Source organism: Nilaparvata lugens, chromosome 3 (genome assembly GCF_014356525.2).
Source record: "Nilaparvata lugens isolate BPH chromosome 3, ASM1435652v1, whole genome shotgun sequence".
In the NCBI taxonomy this organism is placed as follows: Eukaryota; Metazoa; Arthropoda; class Insecta; order Hemiptera; family Delphacidae; genus Nilaparvata; species Nilaparvata lugens.
The window spans coordinates 83384590-83404810 of record NC_052506.1 but is presented as its reverse complement, the minus strand read 5'-3'; the positions used below and the strand labels follow the sequence as shown (position 1 = coordinate 83404810).

Sequence of the window (20221 nt, the reverse complement as noted above, 5' to 3'; positions counted from 1 at the left end):
CACCCTAAACAGAACTGCGGGGTCAAAAATTGTCTTCCAAACTTTTCTCTCTATACCCTTTTTTGAGCATTCATTGCCTGGACTATTATAGGCTTATTTCAAATTCTTCAAGATTTCAGTAGGTCAAGTTTTCAATTAGACCCTTGCGAAGCACGGGTTTCCTGCTAGTCTATAATATAATAGAGAAGATAATTCACTTATACACGTACGGGATAGGAAATTCACGAATGACGCATCATCACTTCTGAACAACTGAACTGATTAATTTGGAATTTTGCATATCGATTCTTAATTAACCGAGGATGGTTACAGGCCATTTCATTACAAGTTTTCAGTTTGTCGATTTTTAAAATAAACCCTTGCGAAGCACGTTTTCAACATAAGTTAATAACATTTTCTTTTGGCTGCTAGTTTTGTTATCAACAAAAGTTAATAATTTTGCCACGTGTTTTGTCTGCAGCTGTAGTTATTAGGGAACAGCTGTAGTTGTAGGGTAGGGATGCTGGGCGAGCGGGTTGCGGGGAAGATAGTAACCTGTTATTAACAAAAGTTACCCACTCTCGATGGATAACATAAATCTTGTTAATAACAAGGAATTTCCTGTTGAAAACACGAGTTATCAACTTTTTCAAGAGAATTTTTTGTCGATTCAGTCAAGTTAACAACTTTTTATTAATAACTCATGTTATCACCTCCGGTGTAAACGCAACTCAACATGATGTTATTAACTTTTGTAATTAACATCAGTTGATAACAAAAATGTTAAAAACTTGTGCTATCAACTCCGGTGTAAACGCACCTTAAATGCCTTCAAAAGCCGTACAAATCCTATCACAGTAACTTTCAAATTGTTATCAATTATTGTTTTTAAAGCGTTGTGTCGAATCAGCACAATTTTCAATTTCCACTCAGTATTAGCGAACGGAAATACGGATTCACCTGATTCAAAATAGAGAGAGTGAGAGTGAGTGAGATAATGGTTTATCATTCTATCACTTCCTGTGTTGATTGAGCAGTATTTCATCTATAGACTTAATTTTGAAGCAATTGTTACATTTGAGCAATAAATTATCAAAGATAATTGGCAAAGAAAATTTTCACCTGATTTAAAAGATTGATTGATTAAGTACTTTATTTATGTAGATTACAATATATACTGGCTTATACACTTATATACAATAGCTTACAATACAGCAAAGGGATTTGGAAAATGAAGAACTTGTTAAATTTGCAATGATGAGTCAGAGACACGTGAGAGAGAGAGATTGATTGATTGAGTACTTTTTTACTGGCTTATACACTTATATACAATAGCTTACAATAAAGCAAAATTATACATGATTTTACATAATATAGACTAAGAAAATAATAATTATTGAACTGTATATGATATGAAAAAAAAAACAATTTGTAATAACTATAGATAATACTGTTATGCATCTACATAAATTGGAGGAGCTTTGGACATATCAATGTCCATTCTTCCGAAAGAATATTCGAAGTATCCTTCCCACTAACTCTCTACCTAGAGAGAGAGAGAGAGAGAGAGATTGATTGATTGATTGATTATATGCCTTTATTAGGGCGGAATTAGGACTCCTGGTCCTCTCTGCCACACAACCCTAACCCTAGAGAGTGAGTGAGATAAAGGTTTATAATTCTATCACTTCCTCAATGAGCGGAATTTCATCTATAGACTTAATTTTGAAGCAATTGTTTCATTTGAGCAATGGACAAAGAAGATTTTCTTCATCGTTGTAAAATTTTATAAAATAGTTTGATTGAACTCAATTTTCTCGATATCAGACACTGAGTCTTCTTGATGCTACGTGTCATGATTGCAATAAATGATATCCATTTCAATTTTCCAGTATTTTCATGTGATTTTCCTCGCTTTTCTTATTTGTCAGGAAAGACAGTTTTGACTTGGCTTGTTTCGCCGAACAGTTATCCTAATGTCATTGTTTTCTCTGTAATAGTTGTAGAGTTTCTTTCACAATCGATTCTATCTGCCTGTCTTATTGTGGATCTATTTTGCTAGGGATTATCTTGTGTCATCCTAATCAATAGATCGTGAGATATCGATTACATCTGTAGACAATTTCGTGGTTCGACAAGATGTTGTAATTGGGCATTGGTAATGTTGTAATACATGTAGCTTCAATCTTTCTTGAGCTGTTGATCAGATGCGTGAGAAAAACCATCCATTTGTTTACTTCAAACATACATTTCAAATAGAATTCATGATGTATCAGTTGTTGTAGATCTGCTTAAGAATAGTTGCTGTAATCTAAATACGAAAATTGTACTTCCTGTTTACTTTTTGTGTAGTTGAGAAGTTGATATTGTGGTAATTATTCATATTGAATGGAAAAGACTTAGAAATTGTCAAAAAAAACCACATATTTATTGGTACTTAGAAAAGTTTAGTAAATTTTTGAAAAATTTCTAAGTATCAATAAATCTGTGTTTTTTTGACAATTTCTTAGTCTTTTTTATTCAATTTCCTGTTTAAATGAGTCTGAATATTAACCTTGTATCTACAGTGTCAAGTAAACCCAGTTCCCAGTCACAATAGAATTTTTATTCAGTATTACGTGAATAAACAAAAACGCGTTGAAACCATCATCTCAGATTAATCTCTCTCTGTCTTAAATTCACTATCCAACTATTCAAATCTTAAATTATTATTTATTCATTAGCATTTGAATAAAAGCAATATCTCAGTAAATTCCACCTCTATTCTTTATGGAGTTTTTTCAATTATTTCAAGAAACTTTTCATAAGATGCTATCGAAGAGGATTGATATTCTTTGATACTTTGTATATTTTCTGTGATGCAACTTATCCAATTTTATCTTACTCTCAGTAATATTAATGTATTTTCAATTTTCCCATCCTGCTTTTATTATAAGGGAAACGAATTATAGAGCCTACAGTGTTTTTATTTAGTAAAACTTTTCTTATGCAAGAAATGTAAAGTGGAATACAGTATTACTAGATGAAGCTACTCATTGAAATATTAATTTAAGACTCGATACCTATGATAAAAATTTTCGATAGAAAAATATCAAATCAAATCAAATAATTTTTTATTTATTTTAATTATAATTACCACATTTATGATTATTATAATCACCACAAATAATAATCTCGAGTGACCTGGCTGGCTCAGGTCTCTGGTGTCAGAGTTTTCCGGTTGCAACTGATCAATTTTAGGGCCTCTTACACGACCTAACGACTGCTTTTTAGGCAGCCGGGACCGACGGCTTAACGTGTCCATCCTGAACACACGAGTGGCCCGGGATAAATATCTTGCCCGGGCCGGGATTTGAACCCGGGCCTATGAATCATAAAGCCAGCATCTGATCCATTCGATATTATATGTGCGTCTTCATTCTTCAGGATAGCTTTCTGCTAAGTTAAATTTATCCATCCAATTTGTATTCTGATTTTTTGATTAGAAAGAAATGTTACAACATTTTACTGCGATATAATCTTTGGAAAGATGCAAAGACTTTTATGATTTCTTGACTTAAGTCTCAAGATTTTAAGTATTCAAAAACTTCTTGTCGTTTATGAGGAAACCATCATACTCACAGGTCACTCTGTGAGGCGATAATTTATTGTTGAATATATAGGATGAGTACAGACTTATACGCCACGAACAAGCACATTTCACTTTTAATCAGCTGATGCTATGCTTATTATATTTGCATAATACTGTTTCTGAACAAATACAGCTATAATAAGAATAGCATCATCTGATGAAAAGTGGAATGCGAGTGTTCGTGGCGCTGAAGTCTGTACGCACCTATATATTCAACAATAAATCATCGCCACCCACAGTACCTGAATTGCCTATTCTTTTTCATATTTTAATTTGAAATTTATTTGTCAAAAAAATCATACATTACAAAAATTTGATATGGACAAGTCTAACAAAAACACAATATCTTAAACTAAGAAATAACATAAAATAGAACTTGACTAATCATGAAGACTTGAGATTAAAGTAGAACTTTTTAGGCGCCACCAGCAAAAGAAAAGACATCTTGCCCGCTGGTGGGAGTATTTGTATAAATAAATAAAAACAATAACTTTAAAAAAATATCAACTAGAAAGAATAAACGAGTAAATATATAGATAGCTTAAAAACGATGAAAAACAAAATTGAATGAGAAAAAAAAACAACAAATAAAATTGACATTACCACCATTCCGCTCCCAGTGAAAAAAGAACCTCCCCTTAATCCAAGAATCAATCATTCTATCTCAAAAATATTCTGCAATCAAAAATTCACAAATTCGAAAATTCTATGGAAAAACTCAAAGGTCTGTGTAAAGAGCACCAAATTTCTACAGGGTGGTTCATACCCCACTAGAAATCTAATCGAATGAAATAAATTTTTTCTCATCATCGCACACAATTAAATGCATCAACTATTGAAGAAAAACTAATCGATTCCACTTCAAAAGACCAGTGAATCGATGGCATTATGTCCGCTTCACTTTCGCAACCAAATCAAAACCGGTGCACACCTTTGATAAATTAACTCGATATTGCACGACTGGTTTATTGGTATCGAGTACCCAGTTTTGTTATAATAACAATCGGCTGGTGGTGAAAGGAAAGGAGGTGTATGTGATAATAGAGAGAACATGATATTACTATATTATTTCACTATTCTTATTCTATGATGTAATGCATAATATTACCATAGTGAGGTCCACGTTGTAATGGCAGTGGAGAAAGATAGGAGAACAACGTTGCTGAACCTCTGTCTTGTCAATGCCTTCCATAGACGGCGGTAGCTGATACAGGTTTATTAATCCTATTATATTAAGCGAGCAATTTCTGTTTATTTTTATATCTGGTTATTTATGTTTTACGGATCTCGAAAACTGCTCTAACGATTTTCACGAAATTTGGAACATAGTAGGTTTATCATATAAAGATCGATTGCACTAGGTCTCATTCTTTGGAAAACTCGCTGAACGACATTTAAAGGATAATTCATCCTTGGAAAACAGATGATAATTTCGTCGTCACTCGATAACAGAAGATGCGTGTGCCTGTGTGGGAAAGAGACAGAATTATCTCCAGCTGTGTAATCATAATCAATCAGCGAGAAATTTTATCTAGCTAGACAATTTAATCGACTTGATTAGATTAACATAATCTGATTTGTTGACATGACATGATAATCCTCCTAAACTAGAGTATATCATAATTTTCAAAGTTGATCATTATTTGACAATTTCAAGTGATTAGTGAGTGTTATTTTGTTATTCAATTTGGTTTGTATATAATCTAAATTATGATTTTTTTGTTTTCAAATGTTTGAACAGAAAATTGAACCTGAGTTCAAGTGTATGGAACATAACCTACTTTCTGGACTATTTATAGTGTATAAATCAAAAAAACAGTTTTGGGCTGTGCCTGTTAGTACTTCCCTAATAATTTTAAAAAATTTAAATTAAAAATTCAATAAATAAAGAACGAGCGAAGCTAGGTGCCCCGATATTGTAATATTAACTGTTCATTCTCGTTTAAAATAATTAATAATATTCTATTAAGCAATAAATTATATTTTTCAATAATCTCATAATGAATTTACATAATTAAGATGAAATATTTTGTCAATTAATTATCAATTCTACATTGTTTTAAGACGATCTGGCAACAGAGCAAAGAGAGAAAGAGATAGCGCTATCCGCTTTGTTGAATGATAGACAAGGATAACAATACCATTGCCAATCAAACACTGCCATTATAACGTGGACCTCACTATATACTATTTATCTTTTCTTATTCTTTGAGTGAGTGATATAGATATTATTCAGGCTGAACCCAGGACCTGAATGGGAGATATATTATATACACCAGTTATTATATATTACAGTGAAGTAGCCGCGTCACAAGCTGACAAGGACGTTAAGGGAAGAGCTGTGTTATAATGGGTGTCTAGTGTAAGTGTGAGGTAAGATTTCCTCTGCCTCTAATAGGCATCTAATGAGAGTCAAAAAGCAAGAATTCTGCAAGGCGAAATGAGCGCATCGTCTGCCCATCCGCCATCCAGTTCCAGTTACATCTTAACAATACACTATTATTATTTAGCTTGTCGGATTATTTCATTCTTGTATGATGAACTTATACATAGATTCACCAATTCAAAACATTTAATCATTTTTTCCTACAGCTACCTCGGAAAGTTGCTGTTCCTGTACTGATTACAGAACGCAAAGAATCACTTTTCCGCTCTAGTGCGGGAAAATTTTTTTCATTGCAACTCAAAATAGTTAGTAGGTTAAATGGAGCACCAGTGCAGCAAAATCAAAATTAAGTTTGTAACTGTGGTATAGTGTGGTATAGTGTTGTGGTGCACGTTATAATAATATGAAGGCAGTGGACTACAGTGGATGACAGCGACAGCCACCACATGAGTGACAGCCGCCTTCATTCATTTACTACTACATTATTCAATTTTAAATAAATTAAGGTTTTTATTAATAATAAAATTACACAGAAAAACATTTGATGGATTTCAGGCAATTTTACCCATAATTACCCACTTTTCATATTCAATGGTAACTGTAGGAAAAATTTAATGTGAAATACGTGCGCAAAGTTCCTCTGCTGCACTCAACAAACCATTCCGTAAACGTTTCTCTCGGTGCAGCAAACTGTCACTTTGCGCACTAGTTGCACAAATAACTATTTTATGTTTCGACTACCAATAATGTCTAATAATTATTTTATTTATTTATTGTTATGGCTTTCATCGGCAGAGAGATCCTTTTGGATGTTCTGCCTGGCCGTATTACACAATGTCATTTTCTATTAACACTCAAGTTTATAGGTTCTTCATGTTTTCTAACTAAAAATTTACTCTTTGACGTGCAAATATCTAACAATATAAAATGTCTAATAATGAAACACTGGAATGTTGAAATATCTAGAAATAGGAATCTAGAAATATCACGAATTTATTGGAAAATAGTATACGTCATGTTTTAACACCAAATTTTTTCTTAGTTATCAAGTTATCTGATATAATATTACTGTAATATTTTATTGTTGTTAATAATTATTATAAATGCTATCTCAAAGATAATTTGAAGGGGTTATAATACAAGGGGTCCAAGTAACATATTGTTAGTTTCGAGAAAATTGAGCTTAAAAATTTTCTTACATCAATTAATTCTTCATTCATGAAGTAAATATAGAAATTATATTTACCTATTCCTATAATATTATTCAGTCTACTTTTACCAAATCAAACGTACAGTTTCATGTTTCAAATTGCTCTCCTTTCTTAATTATCAGCTAAATAAGAAGTATCACTTGTACCCCTTGTTTACCAAACAAAACTCTATTGTTAAGCTAAACATATAAATCTATCAAATTTACCACCAATTGAACAATGATCAATGACCTCATTGCAATATTATCTGATTCGCTATTTGTTTCTTGAGGTATCTTTTGCTTGGTGACATGGCTTAATCAAGGTTAAATTAAATTTGATGGATACGAGCAACCGTTGACCTGTAAACAAGGGATCCAAGTCACTTGGACCCCTTGTTCAATCAAATAAACAGCTGTTTGAAAATGTAGTTTAAAAATTCATGCACTGATTGGACTTACGCTTATACCTCTTGTATGCTACATTTTTACCACTTTCAGCTATCGATTACTGTTTAGCTAACTCAAAAAAATGGAAATGTCTCTTGGACCCCTTGTATTCTGACCCCCTCATTTGCTTTCTGAAGATATTTTTTTCTCCAAGATAACATATTTTCTCATGATTTAATAATATATTTCCATAATTGAGACGAAATATTTCAGTAGTTAGTTATATTTCTTCATAACCTACAAACGATTCGGCAACGGCGAGGTGCTAGAAAAGGATAGAGCTATCTGCTTTGTCTAATGACAGACAAGGATATCAAATTGATGTTAATCAGGTGATGACTTACAAGGTGAATCTCACTAAGGTAGGAAGTAAATATCGGAACCAATAGTGGATCGGATATCTGAAATTTCCACTAATCAATTAATGTTCACTAAATACTGTGTGAAAGGAAGGAAAAGAGTAAAGAGCGGGAATTTCAACCAAGTACTGCAAGTTCAGTCATGATTGAGTAACTCTAGAATTAAATAAGTTTACCAATTTAGATGTCCAATTATATGAGATAATTAGAAAACGAAATGATACCGTACTAGAAGGGGAATTCAGAAAAGTGCTTACTGTTGTTGAAAAACAAAAGGGGATGGCTTCATTATTTACTAACAGGTAACCCGCAAGGGTCTATTTTAGAACTTGACGTAATGAAATCTTGCAGAGTTGAAAATAGGCCTACAACCATCCACGGCTAATTGAGAATCTATACGGTATACAAAATAATAATAATAATAATAATTTATTCGACCAAAAACAAACATTGTACAAACAAATTGAAATAAAATAACTTAACTGGTGTAGCAAACACCCACGCATGCACAATACATTTTTATCATCATAGTCTAAATGAAGCCCCAAAGGTAATCCTGTGTGGGGCCTTTCTTCGTATATTTAATCACAATAGAAAATGATCAAACAAAAGATAGAAAAAATGAAAGAAGGAATATATAGAGTCTTACATTAATAGTATACAAAATCTTAAGAAACTACAAAATTTCAAAAAAGAATCAAGAGAAAAAAAATTGAAACTAAAATAATAAATCATATTGCAATTTTTCTCAACAGTTCTCCGTGCGGGCAGCACATTCCAAATGATAATTATCTATTCTTCAGTCAACAGATGAAGCCATGCAAAATATAAGTGCTATGACACAATATAATTACATAAATAATTCAAATTCCCAACCATACAAAAACTAAATGAAACATGAAAAACAAAATATCAACTTTCGAGCATGAAAACCTTCATAAAAACAACTGCGTATCATCAATCGCAACAATGAATTTTTTTAATCTGGCCTTTACTATTTGGCTATATTGACACTCCTATAAGTCAGGTTGCAAGGCATTGAAAAGCTTACCACCTACATATCTAAAAAATCTTCTGTTATGCTCAAGCCTAGGTCTATGTAATTGAACTCTATTTCTATAGCGTACATTATAATCAGCGATATGGGTTTGTGTTGTCGATTGACTTTTATTTTTGAAAGTATCCAAAACTGCTTTAAACAAAAAGGAATATGTGACTGGTAGGCCTAATACATTAAGGGATCTGAACAGGGGTAGCGAGTGCTCGATCCTTGGCTTGCCAAAAATCAAACTTATAAAATGCTTTTGTGCTACAATAATAGGTTTCAAATTTGTTGTATATGCACTTCCATAACATATGAGTCCATAATTAATTCAAGTTAATCATTCCAGTAGTACAGACGTGATGATGCGGCAAACATAATTTTCCTATCCCGTAAGTGTATAATTATTATACTCGTAGTATTATAGTTACTATAGTATAGATTAGGTCTACCTCAAACTTGATAGAGAATATATGACATGATTTGTTCGGGACTGTGCAGACTCTGATTTTTCTCTGTCATCTCTAATTGCAACTTCCGAAGGTTCATCCTTTTATTCTCTTTATTGCTGTATTTTTCATTTTAAAATTTCACTTATTCCAATTCACTGTTCGATCTGGAACACAACCATTTAGTTGTCGTCTACTTTTTGTGTAGTTGAGAAGTTTATATTGTGGTAATTATTCATATTGAATGAAAAATACTAAGAAATTGTCAAAAACCACAGATTTATTGATACTTAGAAAGACCGGTTTCGGTTATTACACCATTGTCAATCTCTGATAAACTAAACATCGAACATCTTGAAAATGTATCTTTCCATCAACGTTAGAAGACAGTTGACTATAATACTACCCGTTCAAAAACATCGAACATCTTGAAAATATTATTGTTTCTTTCCATCAACGTTGTAGACAGTTGCACCCAGACCTGATAACAGAGCTCACACTCTCATTCCGGGACGACACGTCACGGAACGATTACACAGAAAAATCTATGTTTATTTAGGATTTTTTCTAGATATTTTAAATTGATTAATTTTTGAGAAAACATAACAACAGGTCAATGTAACTTACTGAGCGCGATGTCTACGGTTCACAGAACTACTAGTTGACCGAGCGAAGTGAGGTCTAAGATTCAAGTCGACGGTTTGGCATTTCTCTTAATGTTTAAATGTTTTTATGTTGCGCATTTACGGCGAAACGCGGTAATAGACTTTCATGAAATTTGACAGGTATGATCCTTTTTTAATTGCGCGTCGACGTATATACAAGGTTTTTGGAAATTTTGCATTACAAGGATAATATAAAAGGAAAAAGGAGCCTCCTTCATACGCCAATATTAGAGTAAAAATCAGACTATAGAATTATTCATCATAAATCAGCTGACAAGTGATTACACAGATGTGTGGAGAAGCCAGTCTATTGCTGTATTTCCATAAGGTCTATAGTTTCATTCAGGTACTTGTGGATGAGAATACTGCGTGAGGTCTACTGTTCACAGATCTACTAGTAATTACTTTGTGAGTTGTTGTGAAGGTGAAGTTCTGGAAGGTAACTACTCATATATTAAATTAAAACGGCTCTACATTGTTCAAACCACCAATTCATTGAAATAATTTGAGATACAGTACTAGTTTCGGTTGTTGCACCACCATCGAACTCCAGCGAAATGAAAGGCCTGTGCGTGTTCATATTATTAATATATTAGATCAAACACATTACAATATTGGAAAGAAAAACAAGCTCCAATCCAAAACTGTGTTGAGTAGCAGAGAGCCAGAGTGAAGTAGCTCTGTAGCAGGTAGGCCAGACGGAGACAGTAATATCACAATAGCAGATAGGCCAGACAGAGACGAAGAAAGTGTTCCCCCTCCACGACATTTTCCTCCGTGTCCCAGAAGAGTTTTCGCAAGAGATAGAGCCGAAACAAGGGCCGGAACTAATTTGCAGTAGGCTGCTACTGCCGCGGTTTTGTCATTTAGAAAGCGTGTTTCCAGCGGCCTTCGCCTTACAACTCCAAGATGTCTTTTTATTTAGAATGTTGTGCTATTATTCGGCACATCTTGCTCATTGTTCAATATAAGAATGTATCACAGTAATGATCCACGTAGGACCATTTAGATTACACCAGTCATTACATCATGATTGGTTTGAATCATTTGGTCGAAGAATGTATTGTGTCAGGACCTCCTAAATAGGTATTTAGCAGGTATTTAAATACCTGCTAAATACCTATTATAGGTATAATATAGGTATTTAAATACCTATTTAGGAGGTCCTGATTGTGTGTAGTGAGGTCCACGTTATAATGGCAGTGGAGAACGATAGTAGAACAGCGTTGCCGATTCTCTACCTTGTCACTGCCTTCTTTAGAGGATAGATGATACCGGTATATCTGATGTGATTAATAAAGAACAATATACAAACTTGTAGTACCCTTTATTAAAATCATTACAATATTTTAACTAAATATTTAAAATGAAAATGAACAATAGTCGAAACTAGTCGTTGAAATATTTTAAAGTTTTAAATGAAGAGTACTACAAGTTTTTATATTGTTTTTAATTATTTGAATGAAATACCCCATAAGTGAAGTGATTTTATCTGATTTGATATTTATTTATTTATGAAAAGATGGAAGCATACAGGATTTCTCACAAAAATAGCTTCCATAACAAAATAGCTAGTAGTTCTTTGAACAGTAGACCTCGCGCTCAGTGAGTTACATTGACCTGTTGCTATGTTTACTCAAAAATTGATAAATAATTTATCAATTAAAAATGTCTAGAAATAATCCTAAATAAACATAGAGCTTTCTGTACTATATCGCACCGTGACGTGTCGTCCCGGAATGTGAGTGTGAGCGCTGTTATCAGGTCTGGCTGCAACTGTCTACAACGTTGATGGAAAGATACAATAATTTTCAAGATGTTCGATGTTTTTGAACGGGTAGTATTTTAGTCAACTGTCTACTAACGTTAATGGAAAGATGTTCGAAGTTTTTGAACGGGTAGTATTATAGTCCACTAGACAGCTGATTTATGATGAATAATTCTATAGTCTGATTTTTACGGTAATATTGGCGTATGAAGAAGGCTCCTTTTTCCTTTTATATTATCCTTGAAATGCAAAATTTCCAAAAACCTTGTATATACGTCGACGCGCAATTTAAAAAGGAACATTCCTGTCAAATTTCATGAAAATCCATCACCACGTTTCGCCGTGAATGCGCTACACATAAACATTTAAACATTAAGGAAATGCCAAACCGTCGACTTGAATCTTAGACCTCACTTCGCTCGGTCAATTACAATGATTATTTAGTAAAAGCATTCATAACTGTTCATTCTTGTTTGAAATAATTAATTATACTTTATTCGTCAAAAAAAAAATTGTTTCCAATGATCAAATCAAACTTTTTCATAATTGAGTTTGAATATTTTGTTAATTGATTATATTTCTACATTGTTAAGCATCGATCTGGCAACATTACGGAGCTAGAAAAGGATAGCATTATCCGTTTTGTCAAATGATATACGAGAATAGCAACATCAATGTTATTCGAACACTGCCATTATAACGTGGACCTCACTATAATATAGTAAGTAACATACATGTTAGAAAGTCACCGGAAATGATAGAACTAAAGGGTCTAAAGATAATGATAAATGGTCTAAACTAATGATAGGATGTTAGCAAGGTTCTGATTAAAAAAAAAGCTTAAAACTTGGCCTAATGAAATCTTGAAGAATTTAAAATAGGCCTATAACCATTCTCGGTGAATTCAGAATCTTTATGCAAAATTTCAAATTAATCAGTTCAGTAGTTCAGACGTGATGATGCGTCATATTGTAAATTTCCTATCCCGTACGTGTCTAAGCCAGTTCTTTCAAACAAACAAATCAAATTTATTGCCAAATTTATATAAATAATTCAAAAATACATGGAAAACAAAATTCACTTCCCTTTATTATAGTATAGATTATAGATAAATAGCTTCTGGCTATGTTGGTACGCGTATTATTCTGATGCACCATATCAAGAAATATCACTATTCCAATTATTATTTAACGAAAATCCTAAATAAATGCTGCAAATCACCCCGAAGACCTCTGCTACTGCAGACATTGACAACAGGGTTAACAGCTAGATGGAAATTCGATGAGAACTACTATCCAAAAATTAGTTGCCAGCCCGGGAATCGAACCCGGTACCTCCCAATTGCTAGTCAGGTATGCTTGCCCTTACACCAAACCAGCCCTTGCCCTTACACCATAGGACTTATTTTATTTGTGACCAAACTGACAATCTCTGGATAGCAGCGCTCATTTTATACAAAGCCACAGCGGCCAACCAGTTACAGATGGAATTAAATAGAGAATGCATTTATTCAAATGCTAATTCGGGTTCGATTCCCGGGCTGGCAACTAATTTTTGGATAGTAGTTCTCATCGAATTTCCATCTAGCTGTTAACCCTGTTGTCAATGTCTGCAGTAGCAGAGGTCTTCGGGGTGATTTGCAGCATTTATTTAGGATTTTCGTTAAATAATAATTATATATTAATTATCATTTGAATAAATGCATTCTCTATTTAATTCCATCTATCACTATTCCTTTGGAAGTGGGCTAGTATTACTCAATGCAAAGTTATGATCAAATCTGGTTAACTGAGATAACATTCAAGGTATTATGAACTGAACGGTGTTTTAATTGCTTGTAATTTTAATTTCATACTACAGTAATTAAAACAATATTATGGATGAAAAAGGGGGAAATGGGACTATATGATTGCAGCGACAGGAAATGGTCCGGAATAATAGGTGCGTTATTCCGTAGCTTGGCTCATGCGCCGAACATTTTTTTTTCTCTGCACAGTGTTCAACGAGACATTCATTTTCTCTATGCTCTATATGCTTGCACTGTATCTATCTAATGCAATAATTAAGAAGTCCAGTTATTTGTCTTCAAGGAATATAACTGTGATTTTGTTCTCTGTGAAGAAGAGTTGAGAACTGAAGTTTGGAAAGGAACAGTTTTGGCGTTCAAGCCTGTCCTTCCCAATAATTCATAATGAGATAAGCATGATATTGTATCTAAAAATAAAGTAAAAAAGTAAATTCGTATGGCTTTTGTTGGTGGGGAGTCCCTTGCGGGAAGGTCCCACCGCCTGAATATATCATTTAAGCCGTCAATGGGCCTTACGACTGTCATACTTCAGCCGGGACCGACAGTTTAACGTGCCCATCCGATAACACGGGTATCTAAAAATGTATAAATGAATTAACACATTACACATTCAATCAATAGAGAGGGAATCAAATTGAGGCAAAATATCAGCATAGGCTTATCGGTTTATGAAAATGGAAGAATCCTATCAGGGTAATGTGATATCCAATAAAATGAACACTTCAAAAATGGAAATCAAGTTACATAGTCAAGTTGACGATGTAGACGACATAAAGCATAATCTGAATTATGTCTTTATCAACTACGAATGAATAATTTTCATTAACCAAAATTCTATATTTTTTCTGTGAAAATTTAAAATTGAGTTTTAACCTTCTTTAACCTCAAAATTGTTTCAGCAATCAGATCTTTAACTTAAGTATGTGTAACGCTAGTTCGCCTCCATGTTGCAAATTGTGTAACGCTAAATGGACTAGCTAATTATGGCGGTCAGACAAACTTATGTTCTCCTGACCGAAAACTACACAACATCTCAAAGAATTCGGAAATATACAGTGTTTATCTAAGCATTTGAGACTCACGAGCTTTGTTGTGTAGGCTATCTGCCATACGCTAAAAATTAATATTGTACAACGAATCAAAGTAAATAAATTTCACTACAAAATATTTTATTTCCAATATTATTTTATGAAAATCTTGATTGGTGCTAAAACACGAAGTAATATCACCACTAATCCTGGAATACTTGAATGATATCCATTATATAATCATCTATTTCCAGGGATGTATGACTTATAACATTCGTAGTCCAAGAAAAAAGTGTTCAATGCTCTCTTCCATGGAATCAGTAGATTGCTCTCCAGTATTATTTTTTTATTTTTTCATTATAATTTATACAACATCTTCAATACGAACTGTATGCATCAACGATTTGTCCATCTGTCTTCCAATAATTATAACAATTTGATTTCCAGGATCCAACAAGCGTTTCTTTTTGCTTTGTAGTATTCCGAACTGTACCTGAGCATCGATATCCTTGCGAACGTCCTCTTGGCTTTGGATGTCGCAGAGAATGGGGTGAATTCTGCGGTAAAGATGTGACTGGTTAGCAGTGCTCACTTGCCTAGTGACCATGATCAGCAGACAATCAGGTCGATACCTAGCTATCATGTGAGCAGTTCTGCCCGATAATGTGATCACCATAATGGCAGCCGCCGAGCATTTCAAAGCAGTATCAATGGCGGTCAATGCTAGAGTGTTCATCGGGTCAAGTATTGACAGCACTGGGTCCATTGGTAGCAGTCTATTCTTCACTAGGTCCTCGGCTTCGTTGCATATCTTCACCATTGTTCTCAGGCTTTCTAGAGGGTAGTTGCCAATCGCTGTTTCGCCAGACAGTACCACACAGTCGACTCCATCAAGTACCACGTTGGCAATGTCAGATGATTCGGCTTGGGATGCTCTGGGACAGCGCACCATTGATCGCAGCATCACTGACGCGCAGATCACAGGCTTCCCTATACGAACACAATAAGTTATTATATTCTTCAAAGCCACGAAAACCTTCTCCACTTTAAAAATAATTCCTAACTCTTCCCTAGCCACCATGATTCCATCTACCTCTTGCATTATCTCTTTCATGTTCCTCATAGCCGACATGGTCCGAAGTTTGGCCACCAATGAAATCTGCTTGCCAGTCTCTTCGATGCATTTGCGAGCTTCAAAGATATTCCCCGCATTCATCACATGAGACAAAATAATGATATCAATGTCTTGTTCAACTGCGAATTCCAGGTTTTTCTTCTCCTCTATTTCAACACTTGATGAATTGTCATCCTCCAACTCTCCAGGGAAACAAACTTTCTTCCAGCTGCCCAGATGTCCAGAGTTTACAACCGTACATTTCATATCTTCGTTGTTGATCGATTCAACTATGAGATGTATCTGATCGTCCAGAATTATCTCTGATTTCTCCAACACCGACTTTTTGCCATTGATATAGATAATATCTGCATTGCACTTGTCTTTGTACTTGGGATTTGTGGTGAGTGTGACAGTTGCCCCCTTTTTCAAAGCAACTTCATCCATACTGTTTTCTAATTTGCCGGTGCGTTTTTGAGAGCCTTGAGTCTCCATTGCGATGGCAACAGAAACGTTGGATCCAGTCCTCAACGTGTAGCCCTGAGTGGCTGCTCTGATGTTTTTGATGAGGGTAACGAGCTGCTCGTGAGTTGAGTGAGCCATGTTTAGGCGTGCAATATTCATACCCGCTGCAATCAGTCGCTCTAGTGTTTGCGTGTGGTGACTCGCTGGGCCGATGGTGCAGATTATTGCCGTGTTGCGGCATGTCTTCTTCTCTCGCTCTTTTGATGTGAAAAGTGATTGCTCAATAAAAGCTAGAGTGTCGTTGCCCAAAAAGCTTCTGGCTTTTGATCGTAATGGTCCGTTGATGGTACATCTGGGATCAAATGAAACACTCCGTTCCATTTTTCAAATTTATTAAAACTAAAACTTCAATACCAAAACCAACCTTGATACCAGTTATTAAAGGAACACTTTAAACCCCAGCTATAAAGAAATCACTTTAAATGGCTTATTAAATAAAACACTTCAAACCCCAGTTATGAAAAAAACACTTCAAAACCCACTCAGAAGAGACATATCAGACTGAGATTTCATCACATATTTTAAATTACCTACTATCTCAATTCCGAAATAATTGGAAACATATTCAAATTGTAAATTTCATAAGTAAAAATATCAGTTCTTCACAATATTGACAAAAAGAATACGGTAGTTCGTTTATTTTCATGCACCTCAAAAACACTTCAGCGGTTCAAGAAGAGTGGCATCTATAAGCAACCTCAGAAAATAAAAATACAGCTGTTTAGTCACCTGTGAATATGGAATAATGATGTTTAATGCCCGCGAAGTTTGGTGTTGTCGATCAAAAAGTTCAGGCCTCAAATAGAAATTTATTTGAAGGCCTGGACACACAGAGATCGATCTACGGGCAGTGATAAGAGCGTATCTATATCGGTATCTGAGATAATATTATATCAATATCTTTGATTAAGTTTGTAGAGTGAATATTGATGTTGTGGAACTTTTCGATCATTTTAAGCGGCGTTTACACCAAAGTTATCAACAAAATGTTAATAACTTAACCCTTATAGATTCTATTACATTGAACATAACTTAATCTTTATAGATTCCATAAGATTGAACATAACTTATACACATGATGAACATTTGTGTTTGTTGGTTTCCGTTCAATCTAATAGAATCTTTAAGGATTAAGCTATTAACATTTTGTTAATAACTTTGGCGTAAACGCAGCTTAAGAGACTTGAAATGTTGTAGACATTAATTTATCAGGAAATAAGAAATCTAAGCATTCTTCATATCAAACTTTTATTCACTGCATGTTCCAATATATAATGACCAGGGCATAATTGGAATTCACATGTTGAAACATGTTGTGAATAAAGTTTTTAATGAAGGGTACCTACTTAGATTTTTTATTTCCTGATCAACAGACGGACGTATGCAAACAAAACGGGGAAAAATCTTTCCACGGGTGTTTGAATAATGCAACACAAACAGACGTCCGTCTGCATGCAGACATATGATTTTTCTCCGTCTGTCTACTGCTGCGTACGCCTAAAGACCGCTATAATAGTAAACGCGAATTGGACAGGCGGGTGATGGTGGCACCATCTCTCAGTGAAATTGGTGAATTTCAAGCTTTAAATTACATGTGTTATTCTAAATATTGAGATGTGTCAATCATATGACAATTTTTAAATCTTCTCTTCCTCTATTCCTTCTGCCCATTATTTGGGTCGGCTCTCCTTGATCCAAGTCTCCAGTTCGAACGATCCTGGGTCGTCTGATTTGTCAGGTCCAACTGCTTCATATTTTTATAAACTGAGGATAGCCAAGTTAGGCATGGTCTGTCGGCTGAGTCTCAAGTTCTTTCCCTAAAACATGATCACAGCATTGTTAAGAAATTCCATTATCTGATTTTTGGCTGCATATAAATTGGTTGAAGGTTTACCAATAAACTAAGATAAGGCGGGTATGTGATAAACCTAAGATTTAGAATAGCCAAGTTAGGCATGGTCTGTCGGCTGTAGCTCAATTTCTTTCCCTAAAACATGATTACAGCATTATTAATAAATTCCATTATCTGATTTTTGGTTGCATATAAATTGGCTGAAAGTTTTCCAATAAACTAAGATAAGGCGATAAACCTAAGATTCAGAATGACTAAACTATTGTTTGACAGTTTGATGTTGCGTTTGTTTGCAGGTTATCGAACAGGACAGACACCTCCTGCGACGGAAGCTGGTCTCCACACAGGCGGAGTGCGACACGCGACTCCTTGAGCTTCAAGCCGACCTCAGAGATCTGCAAGCGGCCCTCAACGAGAGAGACAATGCGCTTAGAAACACTGAGAAAGAGAAGGCTGTGCTCATCTCAGAGCTATCTGAACAAAACCAAAGGCTTACCAACCAGATTAAAGAGGTGGGCATGATGTAATAATTTGTTCACTTTAACTTGAAAACAAGAATTTGAAGCTTTGATGTATGACATTGTTGATATTTACTCACTCACTTATTCATTTACCATTCACAATCAACTTAGGACAAAGAAACAGACTACAGTCCAAAACTTCTTTCCATCCCAATTTAATAAAATAAATTGTCAAATAAAGGTTATGTAAGGCTTTTTAATTCTTCACTAATTTCCACATTGAAACAAAACTCTACATACATTTTCAATTTTGTATTTAAAAGCTTGATATGGAAGTAAACCATACCAAACAGAATATTACTCTCATATCCTTGGAAGTCAATTCATGAAGAAGAATAAGTACATGTAGTTCTAAACCTTATTGGCAAGATTTCTAGTTCTCTTATTTGATCTGTGTATCCCTGTTAAATCTATAAATAAATAAATAAAATGTTATTGTCAGCAAGCCACAAAACACAAGTTAACATATTATATACATTGAAACATAAACAGTCACTATAATTATAAACACTATACTATATATCGGGTTCAAATCCCGGCCCAGGCAAGATATTTATCTCGGGCCACTCCCGTGTTTCGGATGGACACGTTAAGTCGTTGGTCTCGGCTGCCTAAAAATCAGTCGTTAGGTCATGTCAGGGGCCCTGAAATTTATTTAAAGTTATCAAAATACAATAGTAGTAATATTAGTGAGAACAAGATGGATACGGTAACCAACAACGAAATAATATCGCTACAATGAAATATGATTTTAAAAAAAATTTATTCTATCATTTATTGACAATAAATAAATGAAATAGCCCACGAAACAGATAGGCTACAGGACTATTAGATTTAATGTCAAAGAGCTTAATAACTACAGTGCATTCCTATTGTCCTTGTATTTATAATACCACAGTTTTCAATTGTTCATCCATTTAGATCCAAGTAGTATCCTCTTCAGCTATAATTATTATTTCCGTAAACAATCCTATCATTATCTCAGCCCAACTCTCTTGATATTTGATGCCAAATTTCCAGCTCACATTATATATTTACGGACAAAATTGAATTTTTAATAGTAAAAACATAACCTATTTTTCCAGACATGTTATTCATTATCAAAATTTGGGAACAGAATAGTTTTGGGCCATGCCTGTTGTTCTTTCCCAATAATATTTATATGATTTGTAATAATTGTATCCACATAAAAAAATAAATAATATTTTCATATTTGATAAACAGTTTATTTGATAAGAGTACTGAACAGGTTAGACAAATGAATTGCAATTAATCAATTTTTTTTTCAGTCTGCGAAAAACGAAGAGCAACTATCATTGCAGCTTCAAGGATTGCGGGACCAATACAGCCTGAGGAAATCCAGTCTTCAAGACCATCAGACTAGTCTAGATGTTTTACGAGATGAAGTGAGTCACCGTATTTCTTCATTTATTTTTGTAGTTATTGCTGTCGAAGT

The 20221-nt window shown here is 34.2% G+C and overlaps 2 protein-coding genes across 2 annotated transcripts in view; one reads left to right on the top strand and one right to left on the bottom strand.

Annotated features, from left to right (window-relative positions):
• Window positions 1-20221, top strand: part of LOC111049680 (bicaudal D-related protein homolog) — a 213583-nt gene that overhangs the window by 166149 nt on the left and 27213 nt on the right. The window contains exons 2-3 of the mRNA XM_039424849.1: window positions 18541-18756; window positions 20055-20171. Of these exons, the coding sequence (XP_039280783.1) occupies window positions 18541-18756; window positions 20055-20171 (333 nt within the window). The remainder of the gene's footprint in view (window positions 1-18540; window positions 18757-20054; window positions 20172-20221) is intronic.
• LOC111049678 (pyruvate kinase-like) lies at window positions 14681-17062 on the bottom strand. The gene has a single exon (XM_022335812.2). The coding sequence runs from the start codon at window positions 16711-16713 to the stop codon at window positions 15118-15120; it is 1596 nt and encodes a 531-aa protein (XP_022191504.2). The 5' UTR covers window positions 16714-17062; the 3' UTR covers window positions 14681-15117.